Source organism: Emys orbicularis, chromosome 4 (genome assembly GCF_028017835.1).
Source record: "Emys orbicularis isolate rEmyOrb1 chromosome 4, rEmyOrb1.hap1, whole genome shotgun sequence".
Taxonomy (NCBI): Eukaryota; Metazoa; Chordata; order Testudines; family Emydidae; genus Emys; species Emys orbicularis.
Window position 1 is genome coordinate 84,818,622 of NC_088686.1, and position 26,248 is coordinate 84,844,869.

General features: G+C 40.9%; 1 protein-coding gene across 1 annotated transcript in view; it reads left to right on the forward strand.

The window, feature by feature from the left end:
* FBXO3 (F-box protein 3) overlaps positions 1 to 23,219 on the forward strand; it is a 32,497-nt gene extending 9,278 nt beyond the window's left edge. The window contains exons 4-11 of the mRNA XM_065402378.1: positions 3,339 to 3,453; positions 6,339 to 6,543; positions 10,070 to 10,115; positions 13,307 to 13,391; positions 15,309 to 15,431; positions 15,956 to 16,071; positions 17,073 to 17,263; positions 22,057 to 23,219. Coding sequence (XP_065258450.1) covers positions 3,339 to 3,453; positions 6,339 to 6,543; positions 10,070 to 10,115; positions 13,307 to 13,391; positions 15,309 to 15,431; positions 15,956 to 16,071; positions 17,073 to 17,263; positions 22,057 to 22,182 — 1,007 coding nt within the window. The 3' untranslated portion in view covers positions 22,183 to 23,219. The remainder of the gene's footprint in view (positions 1 to 3,338; positions 3,454 to 6,338; positions 6,544 to 10,069; positions 10,116 to 13,306; positions 13,392 to 15,308; positions 15,432 to 15,955; positions 16,072 to 17,072; positions 17,264 to 22,056) is intronic.
* Positions 23,220 to 26,248: the final 3,029 nt, after the last annotated feature.

Sequence of the window (26,248 nt, forward strand, 5' to 3'; positions counted from 1 at the left end):
GCACTGGTGAGTCCCCAGCTAGAGTACTTTGTCCACTTCTGGGTGCCACACTTTAGGAGAGATGTGGACATGTTGGAGAGAATCCAGAGGAGAGCAATAAAACTGATCTTTAAGGAAAGGTTAAAAACTGGGCATGGTTAGTCTAAGAAAAGAAGACTGAGGGAGGACCTGATAACAGTCTTCAAATATATTAAGGACTGTTATCAAGAGGATCGTGATCAATTGTTCTCCTTGTCCACTGAAGGTAGAAGTAGTAGTAATGGGCTCAATCTGCAGTGAGAGAAATTTAGGTTAGATATTAGGAAAAACTTTCTAATTGTAAGGCTAGTTAAACTCTGGAATAGACTTCCATGGGAGGTTGTGGAATCCCCATCATCAGATTTTTAAGAACAGGTGGACAGACACCTGTCAGGGGTGGGCAAACTTTTTGGCCCGAGGGCCACATCTGGGTATAGAAATTGTATGGTGGGCCACGAATGCTCACGAAATTGGGGATTGGGGTGTGGGAGGGGGTGTGGGCTCTGGGGTAGGGCCAAAAATGAGGAGTTAAGGGTGCGGGAGGGGGCTCCAGGCTGGGACAGGGGGGGTGGGTTAGGGCTCCGGCTGGGGTGCAGGCTCTGGGGTGGGGCTGGGGATGAGGGGCTGGGGGTGCAGGAGGGTGTTCTGGGCTGCAACCGAGGGGTTTGGAGGGTGGGAGGGGGATCAGGGCAGGGGCACGGGGGGGGGGGGGTAGGAGTGCAGACTCTGGGTGGTGCTTACCTCAAGCAGCTCCTGGAAGTAGTCCCCCTTCCGGCTTCTACACTGAGGGGCAGCCAGACAGCTCTGTGCGCTGCCCCATCCGTAGGCACCACCCCTGCAGCTCCCATTGGACGCGATTCCAGGCCAACTGCGGAGTTGGCGCTTGGCGCGGGGGCAGCGTGCGGAGCCCCCCGGTTTCCCCTATGCGTGGGAGCCAGAGGGGGGACATGCTGCTGCTTCTAGGAGCCGTACAGCGCCATGGAATGCGCCGAGCGGGGCAAGCCCCCAACCCCGCTCCCTGGCTGGAGTTCTGGAACAGGGCAAGCCCCAGACCCAGCTCCCCAGCAGGAGTTCAAGGGCTGGATTAAAACGTCTGAAGGGCAGGATGCGGCCCCCAGGTCATAGTTTGCCCACCCCAGGTCTAGGTATACTTGGTCCTGCCTCTGTGTGGGAGGCTGGACTTCATAACTTCTCAGTGTCCCTTTTTGCCCTATATGTCTCTTATTCTATATTAATTCATAAGTTTGTTTTGAAGACCCAATTTAAAACATCTCTGCATAAAAAAGATATTTAATCAAGTGGCTTTGAGCTAAAATTCTTTTTTTTAAAAATCAGTCTGTAGCCTCATATTAACTTTGTCTTATGAATGTTTGCTTGTAACATCAGAATCTATAAAGCAAATTGAATTGATTTAAAATATTTTAAGGGCTTCTAATTTTTAGTGCTTTATAACACAAAATGTACCCAGGCAGGTTTATAGGTATCTATTTGGTCCTATTCCATATAAAGCCAAAAGAACTCAGACCTTGTTAAGCTTGTTTCAGTCTTCTGTGTGAAACTGACCAGAAGCTGTGCTGAGCTGTTGGCTCAAGTTGGGGTGTGGAATAGCAAAGCTCAGAAGCAGAGAAGAAATTTCCCCTCCTACAGAGAGAAATTTCCCCTCCTGGGGTTTACTATTGGTGATTACTAGGTTGTGATTTTTTTTTTTTTATTAGAAATATTTGGAAAACAGGTTTGTAACTGTTTACAATGACTATTAAATGTTGCTTTTTTGGTACTTTATTTTTTAAATATGTTTTAATTCAGTAATAGATTTTTAAAATCAGAAGGGACCATTAGATCATCTAGTCTGACCTCTTGTATAACAGTGGCCATAGAATTTCATCCTGTTGTCCCTGGATTGAGCCCAATGTTACTGATATAAACATACAGCCAAATTCAGGAGCAACTCTACTGAAATTAAATGGAATAGCTCCATTGAGAGAATAGTTGGCTAGCCCTAGGAAATGATAACATGAGAAATGTTCACTATGTGCAACGTTATCACAATTTTATATAGTGGGAAGAGCAGATCTCTTTCAGGATCTCAAAAGAGACCCCATATGAGAAACTTAGAGTAACTGAAGCATCTCCAAGATTGGCTTTTTTATTGTCTTTTTGCTGGAAATTTAAAGTGGCCATCTCCTCCTTTAGTGAAACATTCTAAATTGTATGGTAATGATCAAAAAAAGAAAATCGGCACAGAACCTTTTTTTATGGTAGCAACTAGGAGCTACAACTTGGTTGGCTGAGAGTGGCTGAGTCAGGACTCAGTCAACTAACTTCCAGTGGTCAGGGCAATGTTTCTTTTCTTTTAGGGAAGGTTCTAAGAGTGAGTCACTTTGTTTCTCCAGCCAGTGCTGTTGAAGAAACACCTACTTCTAATAGATTAGTATTGTTGAGATCTCTTAGGAGGCAAAAACAGACTACTGTTATATGAGTAACCCTTGTTCTGAAATTTGTGATATACTGGTATTTTATGTTACCTAACACACTAGCGTACTATTGGAGTTAGTACCACGTAATGAACTCCCTGTTTGCTTGAAGAAGGAGTTGGTAGTACAAATAATAATCTGAATTTTGAATGTTCTTAGATGTATTAGTTAAGGTAATGCTGTCCATAATTATTCTTGCTATTGTGCCCAACGGTAAGCACCAATATCAAGGGTCATTGGTCAAAAATCCTACTTTTGAATTTAGAGAGTTACAGTGGGATGAATAAGGAGAGTGATAACCTTAATTCTGAATTTCTGGACTCTTGGATGATTGAGTCAGATCATTTCTATTTTTGTTTTCCTTTGCACTAAATGTAGAATAAGACTGCTCCTAAAACAAAACAAAAATTTTTTTTTTAATTCACTGCACTTTTGTAATGTCAAATGCAGTTGAAACTCGGGTTCTTGTGGTGGCTGGAGGGGGCTTTAAAATGAGCCTTTTTTTTTTTAAATTCATTGTACATTTGCTGATGCCACTATAGCATAGCTGAAAAACTTAAAAACATTTAGTTAGGCCAAATTCTGCTCTGACATACAGCAATGCAGCTCCAGTGAAGCCAAAGGGGTTGCAACTGTGTAAATGAAAGTAACATTTGTCTCTAGTTGTCTTAAGAGAGCCACCAATTTTTGTCAGGCATTATCCAATTGAATTTTAAGAGGGGTTTACACAAAGTAAAGTACTTTAAGCAGGATCCAATTTATTGAGATAATCTCTGAAGCAACAGTTCTTGTTTCTCTTGTCTGAAGCTGCCACCTAAAAAAACCCTGTTTTTAATGTGTTTGCAGATAGTGTGCAGGAGGAAGACCTAGATGCTGTGGAAGCACAAATAGGTTGCAAACTCCCTGATGATTATCGGTGTTCATTTCGTATTCATAATGGACAGAAACTAGTTGTTCCTGGGTAAGGAGTTAAACCTACTATCAGTTCCGTTATTTAATTATTTCTTTTTCTTCATGGTGGCCAGTTCAGTTAAACTGAGACATGGAGTGAGGATTGCAATGCCTGCTGAGCAGGCTATGCAAAATATTATATATAGTATAGAAGTTAGCTATTGTGTTCTTTGGGTGAAATCTTCACAAGAATCTATGTCCCACTGTCAGCAGTGCCTTAGCAGTGGGACCTAGGCATCTAAGTTCCTTTGTAATGGAGCTAGGATCCTAAATGCCCAAGTCACTTTTGAAAATGGGACTTTAATGCTTTTGGAAAGTTTTACCCTTCATAATTAACAAAATTTTAGCCCTGGATATTTATGGCCCTCAATTACACCAATATTTACAGAGTTACTCTGGATTCTCTGTGTTGTAATTGAGAGCAGAATTAGCCTATTTTGTACCAGAATTTGCAGAATAAATGGTGTGATAAAATGGTCAGGGAACTAATTTCCAGACCTGGCAATACAAGAATAGTCTTAAGTGTGGAGGTGGAACCACCGGAAAAGCAGAAGACTAGAATAGAAATTTTGCACCCTACAAAATATAATTTTTTAAATTTTTTTCCATATTACTGAAAAGATGAAGTCTCCCTGAAATGTAAAACTGACAATTCTTGATATCTTAAACAAGTGACTAAACATGGTTGCATATTGTGCACCTTCAAGCCTCTCATGTTTAGCACACTGGGCTGTATTTGAGGGAAAGTGACATGAGTGGTAGAAATACTTCCAAGAATGGTATGTTGATGGAAAAAGATGGGGATCTGAGGTGTGTGTGTTTGAGTTGGCTTTTGCATGTTTGTGGCACCTCTAACTTCTCACTGGGCGGCAGCTTGAGCCTTTTTGGGTATCTTTTTCCCCCAACCCTAGAACCAGGTGTGTAAGAAGTAACCAGTTCTGCATATTCATGAGGATGACTTGAACCGTTTACAAGTAGGTATTCTAGAAGAGATTTTCAAAAGGGAATTAGGCAATGGGAGTGACATGCCTTGTTCCCCTTTGAAAATCTCCCCTCTGTGGACAAGTCAGTGATTTAACAAAAGCCAAGTGATGTAATGGAACTGGTCAGGAAATGGTAAAAACTTCTAGAAATGCTATCCTACTATGACCCTCAAGAGCTATTAAATCCTGGCTTAATATAACTAATGTATCCAAACTGCACATTTTAAGAGAAAATAGTGAAAGACATAAAACAGCTTCTTGAAGGATCTGATCAGTATTGCTCTTGACATTTCAGAAATTTCCAAAGCTGTTTACCTGCCACATAAGAGTGTTGTCATGCTTAAGCAATGCTTTGGAGTAACTAGGCCTGCATGCTGAGACAGTTTACGTTTTTATCCTATTAACTCTTCCCCACTTCTTCTTCTTCTTCTTCTTTTTTTTTTTTAAAGCAAGCTAAAAGTGTGAAAGCTCTCTCTTTACTTTTGTTTTGTTCTTAGCTCGAATACAGATACCTTGAACTAGGCACTGTGTGATTCTCTCTCCTTTCCCCCCACCAGCTGCCAGTTATGTTGCATTAGAATTAAAGCTCTTTCCAATGTCTTCCAACAAACACATCTCTCACCAGCCCATCTGTATTGGAAATATTTGTACGTATAGAGAGCTACTGGAGAATGTCTATCTAATTGTGCCAGAAAACAATGAGAATGCTGTAATCTGCAAAATTTTGTGGTGTTTAACACTACATGTCAGTTTTCATGATTATTTTAGGTGTCTGCTTTTTTTGATTTATTGTGCGTTTATAACCTATGGCAGATTGGCCAGCTAAATGTGAACTACACCTCTACCCCGATATAACATGAATTCGGATATAACGCGGTAAAGCAGCACTCCAGGGGGGCGGGGCTGCGCACTCCGGCGGATCAAAGCAAGTTCGATATAACGCGGTTTCACCTATAACGCGGTAAGATTTTTTTTTTGGCTCCCGAGGACAGCGTTATATCGGGGTAGAGGTGTATTTTTCAGATTCTACTGATGAAAAAGAGAAGCATGCTTCATGGGGGTTTTCTTTTCCTTCCAAATGTAACTGAATAATTTTCAAGTCTATGTAAATCCTAAGTGCAGATCCATAAATATGTATCTGTTAAAATAATTGCTGACTTGTTTCTTAACTATTCTTAAGGGATGAACAGAGTTGTTGAATTTTATTAATTTCTTACATCTGGCTTCAGTCTCAACTCATTTTGTGAATGAATCTAGGTAACAATTACAGAGTAGCAGTCGTGTTAGTCTGTATCCGCAAAAAAAACAGGAGTACTTGTGGCACCTTAGTTAGTCTCTAAGGTGCCACAAGTACTCCTGTTCTTTTTTTTTTCTAGGTAACAATATGTCTTGTCAAATATTTGTTACTAAAGTTGACTATTTCTTGGCCTATAGAAACTAAGTATTTATGAATATTCCTTTTAGTACTGAAAAGAGTTGATGCAAAACTTGAAGTGCAGAATATAGTCCAAGTTTCTGCCTGTGAAGCTGCCCTATTATGCTATTTCAATGGTGAACAGATGCCCTAGGCTGCTTTAACTTGTGAGGCAATTGACAGTCACCAGAATGTCCCAGAACTCCCTTTCTTCCTGTGCTAAGCATGGAAAATGAGCAAGACCATATTTGTTAAAACCGCTTAGTTTTTTCTTACCCCAAAAAAACAAAAAAGAAATCTGTAAGGCTGGTGTTATGAACTGAGGACCTGATTCTGTAGAAAACATTACAATTCACACTTCTCTGGGTATAAGTTATGCCTAGATGGCAGAATTAGACCTTAGAATGAGTTGTTATTCATTGAGTAAAAGGTAAAAGCTATCTTTGCATTGTTAATCAAGTGTTCATTGTTTCTATTTTTGTTGTTGTTCCTTCTAAGGTTGATGGGAAGTATGGCACTATCCAATCACTATCGTTCAGAGGATTTATTGGATATTGACACAGCAGCTGGGGGATTTCAACAGCGTCTTGGTTTGAAACAATGTCTTCCTTTAACCTTTTGCATTCACACTGGCCTGAGTCAATACATGGCACTGGAGAGTGTGGAGGGTCGTAATAAATATGAGATCTTCTACCAATGTCCAGTAAGGAAGAAATGTTTGTTTATAAATGTATCTTTTTGATAAAACTGGCATTTGTCCTTTGCATGTTATAAAACATGTGAAATATACAATATGCACAGTTTAATGAGTGGATGCTCTGTATACTATGACTGAGAGCATTTAACTGGTAAATAAAAATGTCTTTGAGTTGCCCTCAGGTGTACACCAAAATTACACAAGAAGACTATTTAACACAACAGTGATGTGACCGTAGTGTGTAATGCAGTTACTCCTGGGGGAATTCTGTGCCACTGCGCAATGCAGAATTTTGTAGAAATTAACATTGTGCATGCAGAATTTTCTTTCCCCCAAAGAAATGGGCTGCAGTGCTGCTAGCTGCTATTAGGGGTCACTGGACTCAGCAGAGCCCAGCTTGCACATAGAAGACACTGCTGGGGGGAGAGCTAGAGGATTCCTGGCAGCTGCAGTTCCCAGCATGCCCTGAGGAAAGGAGAGGGCAGTGTGCAGGAAACTCTGTGCAAGCCTGGGACAGAGCATCAGGCTGTTTCTCCCTCTGGATCCCTTGGTTCTGGGGTGGAGGGGGACCCTGCAGCTGGGGATGGGGTGTGGGTATCTGGGCTGGGGGAGGGCCCCACGGTTGGGCTCTGAGGAGGAGGATGTGTGGGTGTATTGGTTGGGGGGGGCCTGCTGCAGGTGGGTTTTGTGGGCAAGGGGTTATGAGTGTCTGCCCCCCTGACTGGGCTCTGGGGAGGGGAAGGGGGCAGAGAAACAGGAACTGGGTTGTCATAGGGGTTTCTTTAACTCTCTACTCCTGGGCGAATTTTTGTGTGTCTGTATTATTATAGATATACTTGCTGACAGGTATTTTGAAATAAATTACCAAAATAATTGAAACTGGCATGATTATGTAGTGTTATTTTGACAAATAAAATTTCTGGATTTTTCCAGAATTTTAAAATATTGTGCGCAGCTTTTTAATTTTTTTGGTGCAGAATGCCCCCAGTAGTAATGATTGTAGCCAACTTCTATGCAGATTTTAAGACATCATGGGACAAACTCATCCCTGCTCTAATCTATTTAATTTGGTAGAATTATGCCAGGCATGAATTTGTCCCAGTCTATTTCAGCAAGTCTCACTTTTTCATTGTTAAACTTTGTTTTGCACAGTGGGGGATTTTGGATTTAGCAGTGAGTTATAGACTTGTTTTCTAGAAACAGCAAAAGAGGGGGAAAAAATTGGGTATGATCTTTTTGAGAAATATACGCTGCTTACTCTACAGTGAAAGAACAGAAGATCAGTTTGTCTTTTTAAAAAAAGACAAACAATTTAATCTTATTGAAAGCTTTATAAAATTGCTTCTGATACTACAATGATGGCAACACCCTAATATTGGAGTCTGGTTGTTCTTGCTTGCACTGGTATAATTCCATTGATTTCAGTGGAGTTTACTCCTAAGTCTCATTAGTGTGTGTGGAGAGAATCAAGCCCTCAGTTCCTGAACAGCTTTGTCTCTTTCACGGATTAAAGTGCGAGTATAGTCAGAAAAGGGATTGTCAAGATATTCTCTCTTTAATAAGTATCAGAGGGGTAGCCGTGTTAGTCTGGATCTGTAAAAAGCGACAGAGTCCTGTGGCACCTTATAGACTAACACTTATTGGAGCATAAGCTTTCGTGGGTGAATACCCACTTTGTCAGATGAATTCTCCACACACTATTCATCTGACAAAGTGGGTATTCACCCACGAAAGCTTATGCTCCAATACGTCTATTAGTCTATAAGTGCCACAGGACTCTTTGTCTCTCTTTAATAACTGGTTTCAGAGTAGCAGCCGTGTTAGTCTGTATCCGCAAAAAGAACAGGAGTACTTGTGGCACCTTAGAGACTAAAGCTGTAGCCCAGCTTTCGTGGGCTACAGCCCACTTCTTCGGATGCATATAGAGTGAAACATATATTGAGGAGATATATATACACACACATACAGAGAGCATGAACAGGTGGGAGTTGTCTTACCAACTCTGAGAGGCCAATTAAGTAAGAGAAAAAAACTTTTGAAGTGATAATCAAGATAGCTCAGTACAGACAGTTTGATAAGAAGTGTGAGAATACTTACAAGGGGAGATAGATTCAATGTTTGTAATGGCTCAGCCATTCCCAGTCCTTATTCAATCCTGAGTTGATTGTGTCTAGTTTGCATATCAATTCCAGCTCAGCAGTCTCTTGTTGGAGTCTGTTTTTGAAGTTTTTCTGTTGTAAGATAGCCACCCGCAGGTCTGTCATAGAATGGCCAGACAGGTTAAAGTGTTCTCCCACTGGTTTTTGAGTATTATGATTCCTGATGTCAGATTTGTGTCCATTAATTCTTTTGCGTAGAGACTGGCCGGTTTGGCCAATGTACATGGCAGAGGGACATTGCTGGCATATGATGGCATATATCACATTGGTAGATGTGCAGGTGAACGATTAGCACAATTAGCTAATAAGCGATGGTCACATAAATACCACCCTATACCGGAAACCTACTGACCGCTACACTTACCTACATGCCTCCAGCTTCCATCCAGGACACACCACACGATCCATTGTCTACAGCCAAGCTCTAAGATATAACCGCAGGTCTGGTCAGGTTGTACATTACATACTAAATTGTGCATTTTAAAAACATACGCCAAGGTTAAGTCTGAAACCCTCAAAAGCAAGGTCACTCACATTCAAAAATAAACTATTCTTAATTCTTCTCACTGTACTAAAATTATTGCAGTACATATTACTTGGCATCACAGTAGAACTGCAATGACAAGCAACAACAGAAGATACCTTGGCTACAGTCTTAGTCTTAATTTTGAATTGGAATTAAGCTAAAACCCCTTGAAAAGCAGTTGTTTAAACTGCTGACCTAATTCTAGCTGTCCATGGGATTCAGCGCAAATTTGTAAAGAAAGATGCCGGGAGCTTGGAACTCTCAAGTAACAGACTTTATTATAGAACCTTAACCTGTTGGGATTTCCTAGTTATTTCCTCATGTGTAGCAATGGGAGTTCTAGTCACCTGACATTGATGGGGACATTGAAAAAAAATCTTGTACACTTTTTTTATGTTATGCTAAATGTCTATTTTGCCTGGACTATATTATGAGAAATTGAAGGCATTTAAATGTTAATATTTGTGTTCCTCTGGAGACAATACAGACCCTTCGGTAGGAAGGAATATAAAGATAGGAGCTCTAAAAATGAGTTGGAGTTAGTTTTCAGATTATTCTAAGGCTGATTTTTTAGATGATGCAGGAAGCCTGATTTTCAAATGTGATCACCTTAGTGGAATGTCCCAATTGTGTGTTTGAATGCTCAACTTGGCACTTAGACACATGGGACAGACATTTGTGTCTTAAATACTGATTTGAACATCTGATTGTGGGATTTGGATGCTCTATTGAAGAAGCTAGGTTTGGGCCTAGATAATACTAGGAAAATATTCAGGTATTTAGGATGTCAAGAAAAAACATCAGTCTGCTTTTCAATATACACACTTAATTTTTGTTCCTTTTCTAGGATCAGATGGCCCGTAATCCATCTGCTATTGATATGTTCATTACAGGTAAGAGCATGTTGAAGTGGGGGGTGGGAGGGAGGGGAGAGGAAACATTCATGCAAAAAATACCTTGTTTAGAGATGCCAGCGTATCTAAGCACTTCATTCTGTCTTAAGTTGCATATGTTAATAAAAAATATACCTATGCTGAGAGCTGTTTAGTACATTTGCACAACATTTTGACCTGCACAAAGTAAGCACTAAACTTGTACATGTATTCTTACTGCTGAGAAACTTATAACCGGTATTGGAACTTGAACAATTAATTGAAATCCGTTATAAAACCGTTTTATTTCCCTACTAATGCTTGTTACTTCACACCTCTGTTTTTGAGTTATTCAATTCACTGGTCAGTCTGACAAAACATGTAGCAACCTTTAGGGTAACCATCAGAGGAGCTGTCGGAGATGCGTGGTTCAAAAACACCATGAACTGTAGCCTGGGAGAAGGAATTTTTAGTAGCCTTTGCAACCATGTCACAGGTTCAATATATATTGTGCCTCTCAATTAAAATTTCTTCTAAATGTAACTATACCTGAAAAGGAAAATGTTCCTGGATTTTTCAGGTTTTCTCTCTAACTGCATTGTTCAAAGCATAAGGAGGGGAGAGGAAGATTTCGGAGTCATTGATGACTATAGAATCCTTATGATGTTCTGTTGACATGGGCTGGGACTGTAGTAGAAAGTTTCTCAAATCTTTTTTTTTTTTTTTTTTTTCCTTTCCCCTTTTCTACTGAAGGCTATTGGTAGGGCCCTACCAAATTCATGGCCATGAAAATCATTTAACGGACCATGAAATCTGGACTCCCCTGTGAAATCTGCTCTTTTGTGTACTTTTACCCTATACTATACAGATTTCACAGTGGAGACCAGCGTTTCTCAAACGGGGGGTTCTGACCCAAAAGAAGGTTGGGGGGTCACAAGGTTATTATGGGGGGGTGTGGTATTGCCACCCTTACTTCTGCACTGCTGCTGGCGGCAGCGCTGCCTTCACAGCTGGGCCCACATGAATCATGAAATTTACTATTTAAAAAAAAATCCTATGATCATGAAATTGACCAAAATGGCATCCAGCTCTGAAGGCAGCGCCCCATCAGCAGCAGCGCAGAAGTAAGGGTGACAATACCTATACCATGCCTCCTTACTTCTACGCTGATACTGGCGGCAGCGCTGCCTTCACAGCTGGGCCCACATGAATCATAACATTTACTATTTAAAAAAAAAAATCCTATGATCATGAAATTGACCAAAATGGACCATGAATTTGGTAGGGCCCTAGCTATTGGCTATGGAAGCCTTCAACTAACTGAACTGCTTTCCTGTTGAGTGAAAACAGTACCTTAATTTAGACTTCTATTAATATGCATAATCTTGCTATTTTGCTATGCTAACCTGCATCACAGGTTGTTTCTAGTGCAACACCAATGATGAGTAATAGCCCCACTGGGCCATGCCATAATATTTTCATTTATGGGTAAAAGGAAAGGCAAGAGAAACTCTTACTAAGACTTCCTAGTCTTCTAGTCCTGCAATTTTGGACTTGCAGTGGCTGTGTATTGGAAAACATGTCACTTATTCCGCCCCAGAGGTAGCTGTATTGCAGTGCTGGGTGAGGAAATCACTGTCGTCTTCCTCACAAGAGTGTTGCGGTTACTGTCTTGTTCTTTGAAATCTTCAGATGAAAGGTGTTGTAGAAGTTCAAAGTACTATTCTAATTATTTGCAATTTGTGAGGAAAATGAACTGTTTTAGAGATAGTGACTGCAGTGATCTAGTGTTAATTATCACTTTGGGTTGGCCTTGTCCTTATGGAAACAATGACTTCCAGTTGTTGTGGACCAGTATCCTGGCGCAGCACATTCCATGTACATGAGAAGATTAATCTGCTAAGTATTTCCTACTTCCATATAAAAACCAAGTGTTCAAACTGCAGAGTGAATCATACAGCTAGTGTGCACCCCAAACTCTAGCATTTCAAGGCCAAGACAAAATGTTGAAGATGATTGGGTGGGGTGATAGAAGAAGGAAAATGGAGAAGATAAATTATTGGAGACCTCTAAGCAACAGAGGAGCCCCAAAGATGGCAGGACAGTACAAATAATTAAATGGCTTTTTAGGGCAAAATTAAGAACAAGTGATGAGTAAATTGTGTTAATTATTGCTTTGTGCCATAGCAACCCTGTGTAGCTTGTGAGAAATAGAATATTATGAAATCATTAACTTAAAAACAAACATATTTCACATCAATAATATAAACCAAAATTTAAAGAACTATTGATCTTCCATTACTAAAACCCATAATACGTTGCCTGAATTAATTGAATTACCTATAGCTTATTTCACTTATAGAGGATAATGTCTTGTCTTTGAGGACTTCGTTCATTAAAGGGACTCTGTCAAGGTTGAATCTGCCCAATTATTGAATTTTTATGATCCTGATAAATCCAGCTGTTCTCAAAATGATGACTGCAGGTTTTTGGAAAGCTGTTTCTATATTAGGTGACCTATAAACCCAGAGCTCTGAGCTTGTGGTGGTAACAGGTGTGCATGTTGCACATTCTTCCACCCTACTTTCCAGCTTTGGTCTTGTGAGTACAGAAACTTACAAAATTTGCTAGATTTCTTAGAAACTTTAATACCTTACCTGTTTATACATTCAGATCCCTACAAACCAAAACCAAGCTTGTACGTCCAGTAATAGACCTACCAGCTTTAGCAAATAGAATATTGGATTAACTGTGGAGTACAGTGCCTAAGAAATAGGTAGTAATTACATTACTTGTAAAGCTACCATCTCCTTAAATCATGCAGTACCAGCAAAGGTCTAAAAGGCAGTTGTTGGATGCTTTTATACTTCAGAATTGTGCGAGGTGCTTCACAATATAAATAGAAAGCCATGGTTCCTGGCCTGAAGAGTATACAGTCTCATTTTAGCTGTGACACAGTGAGTGGAGGATAACAAGCAAACCATTTAAGCCGTAATTTAGTTCCCAGCAAAAGCAGAGTTCAATTTTTTGAATAGAGCAGGATGAGGAATGTGTTACTCCGCTACAGAGGTCTGGGAATTGTTTATATTAAAGCCTACTAGCTTTTATATTGCCTATGTTTAATAATAAAAAAAAAAAAAAACGTTAATATTGTAACTGGCTTAATTATAAGAGTACCTGCTCTTGTAAAACTTTCCCTCTTTGGCATCTAGGTACTTCTTATTTGGAGTGGTTCACATCTTATGTAAACAATGTCGTAACAGGCGGCTATCCCATCATCAGGGACCAGATTTTCAGGTATTGTGACTTTTGATCTGTAGTGCAGCATAATTATAAGGAAGAGAAAAATCAATCTATTTTAAATGCTGATTTTTTTTTCCAAACAGCTGGGTGCAGATGTGTATGACATGAGGGTAAATGGGTGGGTATGGAGAGAAGAGATGTGTAATATATACAACAGATATAGCTGCAGAAATCTAAAGGCTTAAACTAATCCTGTTTTGTTACCAGGAATATTAGAACTAGTAGCATCACACTGAAGGGATTGTAATTAATACCAGCTCTAACTCATCTGCCTGCCAAGAACTTGAGGTGCAAAATAAGTGGGCTAGTGAGCAAGATGCAGCTGCAGATCGTGTAGGAATTTATTGAAGAGCAGTTCTGCATAGCTCAAAAACTTGTCTCTCACCAACAGAAGTTGGTCCAATAAGATATTACCTCACCCACCTTATCTCTCTAATATCCTGAGGCCAAAACAGCTACAACAAAACTGGTAAACAAATGACATTTGCTATTTTAAATAAGGGATTCTTTCAGTGATATGGTCTATCTACTATTAATTTGAATGTTGTATTGAATACATGTATTATGATACTCTAAACAAACAAGATTTGGAGATGGATTTACCTTGAAGCTCCAAGTGCACTTCTCTAGATGTTTTTGTTTTTATCCTGGTTGTGTATAACAGTAGTTCTCAACCAGGGGTACGCATAAGGGAGTACATCAACTCATATAGATATTTGCCTAGTTTTACAACAGGCTACATAAAAAACACTAGCAGTCAGTAAAAACTAAAATTTCATACAGATAATGACTTGTTTATACTGCTCTATATCAGAGGTCCCTGAAGTGTGGGGCACGCCCCCCCAGGGGGATGTGGAGAAAGGTCTGGGGGTCAAGGGTGCATGGTGGGACCCAGGCCAGCCCCCACGGGTGGGGAGGGAGTGCCACTCAGCTCCTCCCCGCCCCCCGCTGTGCTCCAGTCCTGCCCCCAGCAGTGTCTCCGGCTCCTGGCGCCAGCCCCAGCCTCAGTGCGACTCCGCTCCAGGCCCCGTGCCAGCCCCGTTCCTGGTCTGGAACAGAGACTAGGGGCAAGGCCAGGAGCGGAGCTGCATCTGGTTGCAGGCACGGCTGTCTGACCCCACCGCAGCCCGGCTGCGGCTCTGCTCCTGCCCCTGCCTTGGCCCTTGACCACAGCCCCACCCCCAGCTGTGTCCCCAGCCTTGGCCCCCTTACCTCTGTCCATGGCCCCCCTCTCCACGGAGTCACTGTCTGGCTTGGGGAGGGGGGGGAAGCAGGGGTAAACGGGGGCGAGACCCTCAAAAGTTTGGGGACTGCTCCTCTATATTATATACTATACACTGAAATGTAAGTACAATATTCATATTGTATTACTTTGTCATTTTTACCATATAATTATACATTTTTTTTCAGTAATAGTGGGCTGTGATGCTCTTTTATATTTCTAAGTGAGGTGAAACTTGGGGGTATGTAAGACAAATCAGACTCCTGAAAGGGGTACAGTAGTCTGGAACAGTTGAGAGCCACTGATGTATAATAGCCCCTTTTAAGATTAATGGGATGCTGTAAGATGTTGTATCTCCAAAATAGATTTGTACACAACCTAATGTGAAGAATTGCATGAAGACATTTCTAAAGTCTGCTCTCGTAGTTTAAGGCAAGTATTGCACTGTTGTACTAGTGCATTCACAAAGACTAAAGAATGACTAGTTTAGTTTAATTTAGAGCTAATAGTCACACAGAATAATTAATATTTTTTTTAATTTTGGGTTTAATAATCCAAAATACTATTAGTGTAGCATGTGGAAACGTATTCTTCAAAAATATCCTTTTAGCATCTGTATTGAACCCATGGAATTGGGTTACACCATACAAAAGAAATTTCCAACTCTTTATTATGTTTCTGTTGCACAGGTATGTTCATGATAAGGAGTGTGTGGCCACAACAGGAGATATTACTGTTTCAGTCTCCACATCTTTTCTACCTGAACTCAGTTCTGTACATCCACCTCATTACTTCTTCACTTACAGAATCAGGTGAGAATAGCAAATGGGCTATCTTCCTGATAACAGGAGAGAGTCCTGTCTGGAGTTCAAGCCTCATGACTGTTGCATGCGTACGCATAGTACTCAGAAGTATGGTAAAATATGGTGAAATTTAGATACCATATACATATGGGGCTTGGTGTACAGCATGCAATATATTTATTTTAATATAGTTTAAATAAAAAGGCTTTGACTATTTTAAAACTTGGAAAGGGTCTTATCGTTGTACTTTTGTTGGGGGGTTTCTTTTCACTAACAATATATAGCACATATCACTTTGCAAACAAACATTTGTCACTATTTGTCATGAGTTAAGGAGAGGTAGGTAAGAGGAATAATAAAGCTGGGATTAGTGCTCTGGTGTTCCTACTTTGGTCTGTACACAGGTCACTAGAACATACCACTTTCTCTAAGCAGTAGGGAGTATAGGATAGTATTTTAAACATTTTATGGTTGTTTTTAGACATGTAAGTAAGGCATTTCTAAGCAAAAAATATATTTGATTTGGGTCATAGAATTGAGATGTCCAAAGATGCTCTTCCTGAAAAGGCTTGTCAGTTGGACAGTCGGTACTGGAGAATAACCAATGCCAAAGGTGACGTAGAAGAAGTTCAGGGTCCTGGAGTCGTTGGTATGTAAACTGAGAGTTTGAGTTTTATTTTAGCATTCAGAGCATTCCAGTGATTAATCTGAAAATTCTGTAACTTCTGGGGGAGCCATTCTCAGTAATGATGCAAGATGGTGGCTATTCTCTTCTCTTAGCAAACATGCATTCTGTTCTACTTTCTCATATTGCATTGTGTGTAAGTGAAAGTGTTAAACATTAACTTCAATTTTAAAGGATCTTAAGGAATATAATTTTGGGGCATATATATTGTTGGGCAAATCTGTATATTAATATACAGTAGTTAATATTAGTATAAGTAGTCAAACCATTTAAAGATTCTTGAATTACTTAGATTGTAAGCTCTTTGGGACAGGAATTGTCTTTTTGTACAGCACTTAGTACATTGGGGTCCTGGTCCCTGAGTGGGGCTCCTAAGCACTTTGAGAATACAAATTAATATTAATAATCCTGAAGTCTCTAATGCCATCTGTTTTTAATCTATGTATCAGGGTTAACCGCATAAGTGCATGTCAGAAGACTTAAGTATTTTTTTTGTTTTGTTTTTAGAAATGATTTGTAGCAATAGTTCTGATTTAACAAACAAACAAACAAACAAAAAAAACCTCTTCTCCCTGCGCCACCCTCCCCCCCCGGATGTTGTTTGGGCATTCTTGTCGTTTGAGCTTGTTATAGTGACTCCTGTTCAGCAAGTTAGGCACTTCTGATTTAGTGAACAATGTTCTCTAAAAAACTGCTATTCACTTGTGACTGAAAGTGATGCAAAGATAACTAGTCACTAGAATGTTCATTAAAACAGGATTTGTTACAACAAGCTTACCTCTTTTTATTTGTATAGTACAGTTACAGAAACACAAACTTTTGTTACTAGCTGTGTATTCCAGCAGAACTCTAACTGAACTTAATGTCTATAGAAATTAACTATATTGCAAGGGAAAGTATATGCTATTTATACCTATTTTAATTCAAAACTCCCAATGGCTCTTTGTTGTTTTTTGTATCTGCAGGAGAATTTCCAATAATCAGCCCAGGTCGAGTTTACGAATATACCAGCTGTACTACCTTCTCCACTAATTCAGGATACATGGAAGGATACTATACCTTCCATTGTCTCTACTATAAGGACAAGTTCTTTAACGTCATAATTCCCAGATTTCATATGGTGTGCCCAACATTCAAGGTGTCTACAGCACGCATGGTAAGCTGAGATACATTTGGTATTGTCGTTTGTGCTAGGCTTTTATCCCTAACCCTTTTGCAGAAAGCATGAATGAAATTAGCTCTAATAGAACAGTATAATATACGTTCTCTAGATACAGGGCTTACCAGACTCCATAATCATGACACTTTTTTTTCCAGTTTTATAATTTTATTTCATTTCTTAGTATTATAATGTAGATAATTCCCCACAAGGGGGAAGGAAAAGAACAACAATTACTAAATATGGGGATATATATATAAAGACCCCTCCCCCCCCAAAAAAAAATTCCTGTCCCCTAATTTGAATTCCTCTGAGTTCTTTGGGGTGATCATATAGCCAAGAGAATATAACACAATAGATTAATTGAATCTAACAATTATCACTTATGATTAAGTGTTAATGTCACCTCATGCTTGGATTACTGTGTACACTTCATGTGGGGCTTCCCTTAGTTAATACAACACTTTGAGTGGAGTAATGGTCTGTCTGTTAAGCAGCACATGCTTGTTAGGTGCAGCATATGTCATTGGAGTTATAATTTGCATTTTGAATCAAAGATGGCTTGAAGCTAAGTTGTTTAATTTTTATCCATGAATTCCTAAGTGGGTTGGGACCATCCTGCTTGATGGGCCACCTTTTTCCCCTCCCACTCTGTTACAGTTTCAATGGACGGAGACACTGAACTTCAGTCATCTTGACAATGAGAGTAGACTAGTAATTCCTACATGAGGGGTCTGCTATTCTGAAATGGCTTCTACCTGCACATTCTAGCCCAGATGCTAGCTCATGTCTGTGGACTTTCGGGGCATGCTTCCAGGCACATCTATTTATGCAGGCTATTGCAATGTTGGGCTTTGAGGGAGAACAGAGTTTGATGTTCTGCAGGTGACTTAGTTTTATGTTTTTGTAACTTGTGACATTGGCATCTTTGTAACTGAAATTGGATGGATACACCCTGTAATAGAGTGAGTCGGGGCTCTACCCTGCCGGAGGCGGAGGGGAGCCACGCCGACTCACTGCGGCCGAAATCAATAGCCGGTCAGCTCAGGGCTCAGGCCCTCTGGTGTGGGGGCTGAGGGAAAAACAACAGTTAAAGGAGCCCAGGCCCTCTGTAGCAGGGGCTAGGTAAACAGCAGTTCACGGAGCCCAGGCCCTCTGTAGCAGGGCGGGGCAAACAGCAGTTCAAGAGCCCAGGCCCTGTGGAGCAGGGGCTGGGCAGGCAAACTGTTCAGGAGCCCAGGCCCTCTGGAGCAGGGGCTGGGCAGGCAAACAGTTCAGGGAGCCTAGGCCCTCTGTGGCAGGGGCTAGGCAACAGCAGTTCAAGAGCCCAGGCCCTCTGGAGCAGGGGCTGGGCAGGCAAACAGTTCAGGGAGCCTAGGCCCTCTGTGGCAGGGGCTAGGCAAACAGCAGTTCAAGAGCCCAGGCCCTCTGGAGCAGAGGCTGGGCAGGCAAACAGGCAAAGGGGGCTCAGGTTCCTACCTGGCCGGTGGGTGAGGGGGAAGCCTGCCACCCGTGTGTAGGGGTGGCAGGGGGGGACGCAGGCCCACCCACTCCACTGCGTCCCAGCCCAGGGCCCTAGCAGCAAGGACTCTCGCTGCCGGTCAGTGGGGTATCCTGACCGCAACACACTGCCATGGGCTCACAGGCCTCTGTAGCCTGACTGGGGTCGGCTACCCCCGGGCTACTTCCAAGGTCCCCCTCAGGGCCTACCTCGTCCGTGGGGCTGGGTTCAGGCCAGTCCACCAGCATCGGCTCCTCGGTGGCGGGGCTGGGGGGCTGGTTCGGTATCTCCTCCCCGGGATAGCTGGCACAGGGGAGACTGGACTCCTCCTCGGGGCCGCTGGTCCGGGGCGCGCTGGGCCAGTCCTCGTCTGGGTACCGGGTCCGGGGCAGGCTGGGCCAGTCCTCGTCTGGGTACCGGGTCCGGGGCAGGCTGGGCCAGTCCTCGTCTGGGTACCGGGTCCGGGGCAGGCTGGGCCAGTCCTCCTCGGGGTACCTGGCGAGAGGGAGGCTAGACCGGCGCGGGGCGTTAGCAGGCGGTTCGCGGTCTGCCGGTGTCTCCCAGGCAGGAGCTCTGTCCGGGACGTCTGCTCTCTCCGGCCGGCTGCCTCCTACTGAGCTCTGGTGTCGGGCTTTTATACTTCCGGGTCGGGGCCGTGACCTCGGAGGGGCGGGCCCCGGACCCGGAAGTTCCGCCCACGCTGGGGATGGATGCAGCTCTACCCTGTCAGAGGCGGAGGGGAGCCATGCCGACTCACTACACACCCTTATTTATAAATCTAAATTGTTACCTATTTGAGCTCTTTCTGTCTTGGTGTGACCTGATTGTGGTTTGCTTCCTTCTACATCAGAAGAATGTCTCTGCTTTTCTTGATAGGAGAGAGGTTTCCATACATGTGCTAACCAGGCCTTTTAAGCTGTTTTGATTTTAAGGTCAAAACAGACCTTCATGTTCATCTAGTCTACCCTGCACAACATAGGCCATGGAATTACACCCAGTAACTCCTGCATCAACTCCAAAAATTTAGTGAATTGCTGTTCTATTGAATGATTATCTAGTTTTAAGGTTTGGAAGCAGCTGGTGAATCTGGGCAGCTTTGTTAGCTTGTTTTGACGTAAATGTAAATTGATTTGATAAAATCTGTAAACTGTCCCATGTCTAGGTAGTTCAATGGAATGTAGGGTGTTTAATGTTTTTCAGGCCCTGTAGTTAAACACTCAAAGGAAGCAGAAGGCCTTGCAAAATCCAGAGCAGCAAAACAAAACTGAATTGACAAATAAGCAAAAAGAGCCCAGAGTCAACCGATTCCATAAGAGGGAAATGAAGCTGCTAATTACACTGGCATCCATGTGCAGGGCAATGCTAAAGAGGAATATGGGCAATCAAGTGATGTGATTAGGAGAAGATTACTTTTAAAAAAAGCTATTTTGGGAAACTAGCACTGGTTTAGGCTGGTAACAGTGAATACAAAGTGCCAACCGAGGTCACACTTGTAACAGATAAATTGCTTTTTTTCCCCCTCTCTTTCCTTTGGTTACCTTTATTTAAACCAGGACCTCTTTTCTGTTCCACAAGTTGCAGAAATCACCTGCATTTGATTTGATAATTTTATTACTCTGCCTCTTATACAGATGCTTAGCAGAGGATTATGTATATTAAAGTTGAGTGGCACACTGATATTTTAGAGTATTCACTCAAATTCATACCTAGTGGCTTAAATTCTGCTCTGTTACATATTTGTAAAACAGAAAGAACTGATTGAATTCAATTGTTAGTGAAGAGTTGAGATTTTTCTTGGCCCACAGCTGGGAAGAATTTGCCATATTAGTACCAGTAAAACCCAGATTTAGTTTTTTGTTCTTGTTTTTTAATGCAAAGCTATTTATTTAAAAGAATTTCACACAGGCAGCAGAAAGGTTATACCATGCTTTTTTTAAATAAGCCTTAATTTTTCAAGCATAAACCCTTAGTAACTGTGTTGGCCCTACACAGTATCCTGGGGCACGTCTACACTACAGCCAGGATCGATGCTCTTAGATTGATCCACCGGCGGTCAATTTAGCGGGTCTAGTAAAGACCCGCCAAATCGACTGCAAATCGCTCTCCAGTTGACCCTTGTACTCTACCCCAACAAGAAGAATAAGGTAAGGCGACGGGAGATTTTTTCCCCCCGCGCCCCTCCCCCCCCCCCCCCCCCCCCCCCCCCCCCCACACACACACACAGTGTAGACCCCGCGGTAACTCGACCTCAGGTACATCGACTCCAGCTACGTTATTCACATAGCTGGAGTTACGTAGCGTAGGCCGACTTACCTCGGTAGTAGACATAGCCCTGATTAACAAACAAAGCAGGTATAGCTACCAGTTCTAGATGAAAGCCTTTATTTTGGGGGGGATTGTTGGGTTTTTTTAAGCACTTGGTCTGTTACAAGCCTTTTCAGATGTTAATCGGGGTGAAGGAAGGAGCATGTAATATTTTCCAATACTTATACCCCTTTTTTAATCAAGTTACATGTTCTGAAATATGCCCTTTTAATGTTTTGTAACTTTTTTCTATAATGTGAACAGACTAAAGGCTGGCTGAAATTTACTTTTTTATTAATTATTAACTTATTAATTACTTTTTGAGTTAGCTCTTGGTTGTGCTACAGGATTAGTTAACCCAGTTCAGTTAGTTAGTTCTATGTTCACTATTTTCATGTTTTTTGTGTGATTTGATTGGTAAACATGACTAACCATGTGGTTTTTGTTTTTTGTTTTTTTTACATCAGCACAAATACACACAGAGAGCCTGGTTAAACATCCAAAGTACATAATTGTGTCAGTGTCCAAGTGTAATGTCATCACTTTCAGTAAACTTTCATACAGCCTGTCTGGTGCCCAAAAAAAAAACCCACTCCCAGAATTCTTCATCAAATTCAGACTTACCAACCTTTACCAAACTCATGTCAACCACAGTAATTTATAATAATTCAACACCATTCCAACAGTTAGTGAGTCAGATTCTGATCTCACTGGTCTGTTTAGTTTATGAATAAAAGTTTAAACAGATTAGAAATATAATTGCCATGTAGATTAAATTTTATAAAATTGATACATGAAAACACATCTGATTTAGCAGTATTTTCATATTTACAGTAACTAGTCTTTATCGGAGACTGACTTTAAATGTGATATAAATGACATCTTGATTTTAATTTTTTTGTTACATTGTTAGCACGTGATCAAAGTGAGATTTAGGAGGCAATTATTAAGTATTTAGTTAAACCTGGGGGTGTCTTGTTTATAGGAAACTAATCATAATGAATATGCTATGGATGAAGATGAAGACTCAACAGATACTGATGAATATGAAGACAGACGTAGAGTCTTGGATATTCCTGCCCCTTCTGGACGCTGTCCACGTCATACCTGATCGAACTTCTTTTTAAAAGAAAATAAAAACTGTTGGTCAGAGAAGAAGTTTAACTTCCTGGGGCTACTACATAAGACAGCTTCTGAATATTGTAAATGAATTGTTTCTTTTCCACAACAGGACAACTAGCATGAATACTGGTGCCAGTTCTAACTTTCATCTGATTGGATTATAGGGATTTTTTTTGAAGGGTGGGGGGGAGGATTTTGTGTGTTCACTTTTTTTCCAAAGTGCAAAATAGCTTGACAGTCTGAGGTAATCATATCTTACATTTTTAAACTATTTCCTATTTATGATCATATTACAAACATGGTATGGGGATTTGTTTTTATACAAGCATTTAAAACTTAGCAACAGACAGAGAAGTTTGCAAAAAGGTATATAATGGCCTTTCACACTGACTTCCAATTGTTAATTTCTGCTATGAATGAATGAAATTTGCAGTTAGGCCTATGTAACCCCATTGGGTTGGATCAGGTGCTCATGTACATTTTATATTAATATACAGATAGCATAAAATTCAGGTGACTGAGTGCGTAAGTTTGAAATGAAACAAACTTTATTTTTCCAGACAATCTGTCTTTCAACTTACTTTATAATAAATATCTGATGATGATCACAGATACATGCCTTTTGGGATGTAGTATAATTCATAATCTGCTGTTTACTAACAAGCAATTTCTCACTTATTACATAGTATAAATTTGTAAATACTGTTTCTGAGTTTTTCCTTTATATGCTGTTTGCTATCTGACTTTGTGGTAAGTGACACAAATTTTATGTGTAAGACTAAGTATTATCATATGTTTTCCTGAATCCTATATGGATTTTTGTAATTATGCTTGATTCACAATTGGGGCTTAGCAGTACACAGATGTCTAAAAGCCTTATATTTAAAGAAACATTTGTTCTATCATTTTATTTTGTTTCCACTGCTATTAAAATAAATATATTGCCTCCATTGTTCTAAATGTTACTTGGAACTATTCCTCTTGCTAAGAGTAGAGCAAGGAATTAAAAGTTGCAACTGATGTCAAGTTGTAGTTGGTTGCCCTTCTTCACACTTACCACAGCAAATTCCCTCCAGCTTGGAGAGAAACCAATATCTGGCACTGATGGACCCAACTGAAACCTCACTTGCTGGATATCTCCTTGAGTAATGGTTGGCTGCAGCTATTATAGATTGTGGCCACTATTTCCTTTACATGATTTTAGTCCCATTAGATTCACTTTTAGGTTATAGTCTTCATGTCAGGGAGGTTTTCCCAAGGCAGAATTAAGTAGAGCCAGGAAATGTTACTGGATTGAATCCTGTATTACTCAGGAAAAAAGTCTATGGAAGTAGGTGAGAGATGTAACTACCTCGGTCTGCAGAACTCTGCCTGTAATTGATAATGAACTGTACTAACAATTGGAATACTTGAAACTGCTCACTTGTTTTTACTAGACCGTCTTAAATATTGAGTGAAAGGAAAATACTATGTAATGTGAGAGAGCCTTGATTCCTATTTCAACTAAATACAAAAGAATTAGTTAACAAAAGATTAGACTGTAACTTTCAGCATAACCACAAATCTGTAGTATTAAAATGAAAAGATTCTAATATTCTTTAAAGGCAGAAAGTACCACTGTCTTATTGACGATTTAAGGCTCCGTGTCTGTCACAGGTGTCATGGAAGTCATTGGTGCTGTGATTTCTGCAATGGCCAGTGTGGCTGTCCAGTTGGGTCCAGCCACACCAGCTGCTGCTGGAGCAGCTCTGCAGCCAGCCGCATGTGTTCAATCTCAAAGACTTAAGAACTTTTCAAAAAAATTCCCACTGTGCCTGAACATTGGAAGCTCTAACTATCTGGTAGAGTTGAACGGGGGTGGGGGGCAATTCCTGCAAAATTTCTTTAATGTAGATAAGGTCTTAAATAGTAATAATTGAAAAGGTCATGCTTGTAAATGGCTGGAAGGACAAAAACCACAATCATATGCAGTGTTGTAGCTATGTTGGTCTCAGGATATTAGATACACAAGATGGGTGAGGTAATACCTATTATGGGCCTGGCTTCTGTTGGTGAGACAGACAAGCTTTTGAGCTTACACAGAGCTCTTCTTCAGTTTTGGGAAACAAGCTTGTTTCTCTTACCAACTGAAGCTGTGCCAATAAAAGATATTACTTCATTCACCTTGTCTCACTAAAAGCCACATCGGCAATGTTTACTTTGACATAAGCGTATGAATAAAATTATATCTAATTCTCTAGATTGTGATCTATAGGTTTGTAGGCTTCCCTGACTCAGTTTCCTCTATTACGGTGATGTGCTTAGGGTAAGAGAAAAGACCTGATATGAGTGGAACTGGAGGAAGAGGATCGTGTTTTAGGAGAGATCTAGTTTGGGAAACACTAACTAAAATTCATATGTGAAAAAGCAGTAATCACATTTGGTATAAGCCCTGCTTTTGCATATAGCTTTGTTTTAACGTGATTTTTAGTGGAAAACCAAACACCACCTTTCTGTGTGCAACCAAAACTATTGATACTTACCATCCAAACAGGAGTGCCGGCAGCCTTTTTGGCGCCCTAGGCGGCGGAAGGTCCCGCCCCTGAAATATCGTAGACGACTGTGGCGGCTGGATGTTCGGCTGCTGCGGTAGCCACCCCCCAAATGTCAGCACCCTAGGCAACCGCCTAGGTCGCCTAATGGGTTGCGCCGGCCCTGCATACAAAGAGAAATAAACATAAAACTCTGTGGTGAACAGAAATTGTAGATGGATACAATGTCTCCAGTGAGGACACAGGTCTAAATGGATTTGCTTCTTTTCCTAATTTAAATTGCAAATTTCCATAGCTTGTGCAAAGGGGGCTTTTGCCAGAGCATCATGTTCTTGATGTTCTCTGCTCTACAGCTGAAGCCCAGTTACAGGGGTAATTCATCTGCTCTTCAAGTTCTACCACTTTTTTAGCTACTGATTCATACCACCTGCTTGTTTTTATGTTGCTCTTCTTTCCTTACCTCAGAAGCTGGTTTCTTACATGCTATACGAAGGATTGGCTATGTGACCAGTGCAATATACTCTAAGGGAAAACTGCACATCTCGTGTATTAACATCAATCTTCATGTATGGGCAATGAATTGGTCACTTACAAAACACTTTTCATTCTGCTTTATGCTGAAAAGCCTGAGCTATGTTCAGCTATTTACAAGCAGACAGAAAAATGCAATATATTGAATTTGTAAAAAGACAACACTGGAGGTGTTACATATGGCAATCCTCTGAATCCTAGTGCTAAGGAGTAAATATTAGGAAGAAGACTACATCATATGAAAACAAGGAGATGTGTGAAAGGGAATATGAGTAAAAGGAAACACTTTGAATAATCAGTGTCTAACAAATTCATGGGACCTACTTCTACAATCTCTTAAAGCACAGATCTTGGTATGGTTCACAAGTGGAGTAGATACATGAATAAAAATAGCTTGTGTAATTATACTATATCTAGGATAAAATTGCAGAACTCTAAACATCTGCTTTAGGCTACTAATGGAATGTCAGCTAAGGTTAGGAAGAAAGACTTTCTTGTATTAGTTACTAGACACGGTGTGTCTCTAACCACCTCACTGAAGAGTCTGCTGTAAGCCCCACCTTATCCTTTGTGTACCAGCCTAGGTAGTCCAGTGTTCTATAGCAATGGCCATGGGTGTTCTATATAGAATGTGTCATGAGCCACTGAATGAACATACCATGCAGAATACTAAAGCATAGATTTACTGGCATGATGGACTGGCTACAAGCATTTACTATGGATAGCTGGAAGTCATAGAAGATTAGGGTTGGAAGAAACCTCATGAGGTTATCTAGTCAAACCCCCTGCTCAAAGCAGGACCAATCCCAACTAAATCATGTCAGCCAGGGCTTTGTCAAGCCAGGCCTTAAAAACCTCTGAAGATGGAGTTTCCACCACCTCCCTAGGTAACCCATTCCAGTGCTTCACCACCTTCCTAGTGAAATCGTTTTTCCTAATATCCAACCTAGATCTCCCCCACTGCAACTTGAGACCAATGCTCCTTGTTCTGTG